The sequence below is a fragment of the Channa argus genome, chromosome 2 (genome assembly GCF_033026475.1).
Source record: "Channa argus isolate prfri chromosome 2, Channa argus male v1.0, whole genome shotgun sequence".
In the NCBI taxonomy this organism is placed as follows: Eukaryota; Metazoa; Chordata; class Actinopteri; order Anabantiformes; family Channidae; genus Channa; species Channa argus.
In genome coordinates this window covers 22,747,848-22,752,547 of record NC_090198.1, presented here as the reverse complement: position 1 = coordinate 22,752,547, position 4,700 = coordinate 22,747,848, and the positions used below count along the sequence as shown (strand labels likewise).

The window sequence follows — 4,700 nt, the reverse complement described above, 5'->3', positions numbered from 1 at the left end:
TATTTTCTCATCATTTCAATAAAATGTTTGACAATTGTGCTGAAGCAGTGAGCAAAGCTGTGTTTTTAGACACTGCACAGATGCAGATAGTCTACACTGAGACACTGCTGACATCTGCTGAACCTTAATGGCAAAACCCACAGATCTAAAGGACACAGCCTGTTATTCACAGTTTTTAGATGTTCCTGAATGACAGGAACATTTTAATGGTGACCCCTGCAGTAACACAAACCACCACCAGAGGGAGACAATGGCATTAGAAGTAAAGCTGTCTTCTTCCATTACTATGCACCAGTATACTATAGTCCAGGCCCAGTAGAAATTGTAGAGGGTTACGTCAGGAAGGGCATCCGACATAAAAACTGTGCCAAATCAAGAGGCGGACAATGATCCACTGTGGCAACCCGGGATAAGCCGAAAGGCCAAAAAAAAAAAAAAAAAAAACAGTATATGGCATGTGTTTAAAGTGGAGCAGCGTGAAACAGTTTGCACATTTATTGAAAACGTAGTTTGCACATTTATTGAAAACCTAAATCCTTACTTGACAAAATTAGTGCCGTTCCAATTTGTGGTCAGGCTCGTGTGAGATGAAAACTGACAAAAATCAGTTGGTGGAGGTAGTTTAGAAGGACACACCTGTTTCCATGGTGTCCCAGTTCACACAAGGACGCATCAAGTCCAAGGATTGCTGTAGATCCCCACAGTCTCATTTTGAGGCGAGGCACAGGTCAGGACAAGAAAATAAGAGTTTTTCAAGTGTTCGCAGAGGCACAGCAGCCTCTATGGTGGTAAAATGGAAAAACTCTGGAAACAGTTGCCCATGCATCTGACTAACCACACGAGAAAAGACTTTGTTCAGGGAGGCAGCTAGAGACCCAATGTTCACTTAAAGAACTTCAGAAGGCCTTGATATTTCTAAGGTTACTGGAGAGAGAGAACTTGTTGGTAGGACAACATCTGAGCAGTAGCATCAATCGGGCCTTTATGGCACTGCTCAACACCTGCTAATAACCATCCCTGCAGCATGGTGCCAGCATCATGGCACAGCATAAGTAAAGGATGATGGAAATGCATCCAAACTGAAGAAAATCTCCTCCAGATTGCCTACTGCCCAAAGCTGGGTGACAGTACACGACAATGACCTGGAGCATAACAATACTAGAGTGGCTTCAAAACAACTTTGACTGTCCTTAAGTGGCCCAGTCAAGGCCCAGACTTAAATCCCACTGAGAATCTGGACTGTAGACGGCAGTTCAAGCACTTTGGAGATAGTTTGAGCTCTAAGGAAGAAGACAATGAACTGTCCAAATTCAGGCCTGAAACGCCAGTAGAGACTTTAAGATTTAACCACAACACACATGAAAAAACTGGCAACAAATCATTTTAGACTTAACAAAAAGTCTTTGGATTTGCTCAAGAGCAAGAATCGTACTATGAGGACAAGATGTTGCATTTTCAATAAAACAAAAGATGTGGACAGCAGTTTTCTACCTTGTTTTGTTATCACAGTGCATGAGTTTAAAAAAGTCAAACTATCGGAGTCGCTCTCCATTTTAAACGTTACACTGGTCTGACAGAAGAGTCAGATTTCTGAAGGTGTGATTAAATGTGTATCATCAACTGCAATAAAACAGTTTTAATCTCCTGAATTTATAGATAGATTCATATTTCAAAGTGTGTTTGTGTGTGTAATTGTCACACAGAGCTATGCAGTAGGAAATGTCAGCACCCAGCAGACCTTCTCCAGAACTGGCAGACCAAAATAGAACTAGCACCATTTCTTTTACTAAATATATGCACGTGTTGAAAAACTGAATATAAACCTTTTTGATAAGAAATGCGATAAAGTCAAGGTTAGATGCAGTGATCAATACTTTACTGAAACCAGTTTTACTTATTGGCTCAAATCTCAGTAGGATGAAGTCCTCTTTACTGAGACTTGCGACTGGCAGTCATGTGATCGTGTTGTGGGGACTCAGCATAAGCGCATCTCAAGTGTTTTCTTTACTTGGCCTTAGGACCGTGCACAAGAGGACAGAGCGCAGATGGACGCAGCGCGCGTGCACAGAGGACACGAGTAGTGGAACTGACACAGCTGCGCTTTTCTCCAGACGAGCGCATGTGATTCACTTTAGGATAAATGTTTTGAATTATTTTTTTTTTATTTCAAAAGGTGTCTTAGTTTAATGATAACAATTACAGCTTAAAACTCAAATCCACGATGGACTCGGAGGAGAATGAGATATCAGTTTGGGTCTGCAGAGAGGAAAAGCTCGTCCTCGGCTTGTCAAAGCGCACAACCTGCGCTGATGTTGTCAAAGTGCTTCTGGAAGACCTGAACTCAAAGCTCGGCCTTTCCACGGCACAGTCGTATTGCATCGTGGAAAAATGGAGGGGTTTCGAGAGGGTCCTGCCCAAGAAAACAAAGATCTTACGGCTTTGGGTTGCGTGGGGAGAGGAGCAGAGGAACGTGAAGTTTGTGTTGGTGAAAAGCGAAGCGTCTTTGGCGAATCACGGTGCTCGAAGCGCAGAGGCGCGCGTTGTGCGCAGTAAACAGAACCCCAGTATGACGAAAGTGACCACACGGTCTCCCATGGGGGCCATCGCACCTGAAAAACAGCGTCGGATTGTCAGGAAAGCTTTCAGAAAGTTGGAGAAGATCAATAAGAAGAGGGCGCGGGTGGCGCACAAAGACGCGCCCTCCGCAGAGAAAATGGAGACGCTGGTTCATCGTGTGGTTTCCCATGATCATACAATCCGCCAGCAGATCGAGAGAATTACAGAGCTGGACGCAGAGATCGAAAGGTATGAGGCAAAGGTGCATTCTGACAGAATTAAAAGCCACGGGATGAATTATGTTCAGGACACGTATTTGATGGATGCTGCTGGAGCTTCCAGCCGCGAGAGACACAACTTGTGTTCAACTGAGACTCGTGCCAAGTTTGAAGAGTATGTGCGGCAGTGTGAGGAGGTGGTTAGACTACAAGACGAGCTGTGGGAACAGGAAGCCCTCATAGGCATCATCACAGCGCAGATCCAAGAGGAGCTGAACCACCGCTGGATGCAGCGGAGGAAACGGGAGCGGCAGAGCAAAGACACGGAGCCCGGAGAGGCCGCGCAATCCGTTTCCAGCAGCGAGGCAGACACTGCATACAAACACGAGCTGCTTTTAGAAGAAGAGCGGATCAAAACGCAGCTAGATGCGAGTTTATACATCGGACTGCGCCTCAACACGGATTTAGAAGATATTAGGAGCGATTTAGAGCTGACCCAGGAGATTTGCGGGGCGAGGGAGGAGGAGATGAGGGATTTGCTGGAGAAAGTGAACACTCTGGACATAGAAGGGGGGTCAGTCAGTCAGGAGACAAATGATAAGACGGGGATGATGAGCACTTTGGAGAGAAAAAGCGAGTGGGTGGAGCAGGCCAGGGGTTTATCAAAAGCTCACAGTGTGAACGACGACGACTCAGACACCGGCTTAAGTTCCCTGCACAGCCAGGACTCCGACAGCCATTTCATGTGGGAGTCACTGGTTTAATTCAATTATCTGAGTGACATTTATTAATACAGACAAAAAAAAAAGTTACTTTACAGTCTCAGGGTTCATCATTAGTCTGTAGTAAACTTAATTCCTTATATGTGCAAATTTAAATTGACCTTTGACTTTTTAATCTTTGGCATCATAATGTCCACATATTCCTATATTTTTTTAACATTCTTAACATCTACTGCACTTCTTTTTGTTAGGGTAATATGACAATTGCTGTCATGGAGAAAGCTGTTTTTACATAAATAAATGTTGTTAAATCTTGAGTTTTGTTCTTCCCTTTACAATGAACAAAAAGTGATTTAACAAAAACTTGTGTTCGCCTTCAAATCTTCAGTCTGTTCAATCTACAACTGGAGGGTGCAAGTTCAGAGCTGACACAAGATCAAAGTATGAAATATGCCAAAGAAAGATCATTTCCACTAACAAGCTATGCCATGCTTACACAGTGCACACCTCAGAGACAGCAAGGCGACCCTGACAATACACAAAAACAAGTCAGGATTATTTTGCTTATTGCGAACATTTAGTTTTCACTCTGACCCAGACACTGGAAGATAAAGGTAAATTCAAGTGAATCATAAAGTCAAAACACAGGCACACAGGTCAAACGGGGGTCTGCTCTACATCCTGGAGGACTCACTTAACAAAACCTATCACGGATGATAAGTGACATTTCACATTTTTAACTCTCTAACATCTGCTGTGAAGTCATGCGCCATCTTTGTACACCACAAATATACATTTTTTTGCTCTCTAGGCACTACTGAAAAAATTATTTAAATGATACGAATAATTATCTCAATGCTTTTGCAAGGCCTCAGCATCAGACATCTACAACTGTGTATACTGATGTGATTGATATACACATATACAGTAGAAACACTGGTGATAAAGTGATGATAGAGTTCTGAGTTTGATTTGGAGCCTTGAAACATCACCCAAGTCAAACACTTGACTGCTTAGAGTATGATGCAGAGCAGTACATGAGCACCCTGCTGTCTTCAACCACCTGGAGTTGAGAAAGAAAATATGATCTTGCTACTGCTCAATCCTAATTTATTTACCATCATAAAATGTTTCAAAGCCTCAGAATAAGAAAAAGTGTAAGAACAGTATTGATTTTCCTCACTTGGTAAAACCGCCCTTGTCC

The 4,700-nt window shown here is 43.1% G+C and overlaps 1 protein-coding gene across 1 annotated transcript; it reads left to right on the top strand.

Annotated features, from left to right (window-relative positions):
- The first annotated feature begins 1,924 nt into the window (after positions 1 to 1,924).
- On the top strand, positions 1,925 to 4,250 carry rassf10b (Ras association domain family member 10b). Its single transcript, XM_067493222.1, has one exon. The coding sequence runs from the start codon at positions 2,222 to 2,224 to the stop codon at positions 3,536 to 3,538; it is 1,317 nt and encodes a 438-aa protein (XP_067349323.1). The 5' UTR covers positions 1,925 to 2,221; the 3' UTR covers positions 3,539 to 4,250.
- The last annotated feature ends 450 nt before the right edge of the window (positions 4,251 to 4,700 follow it).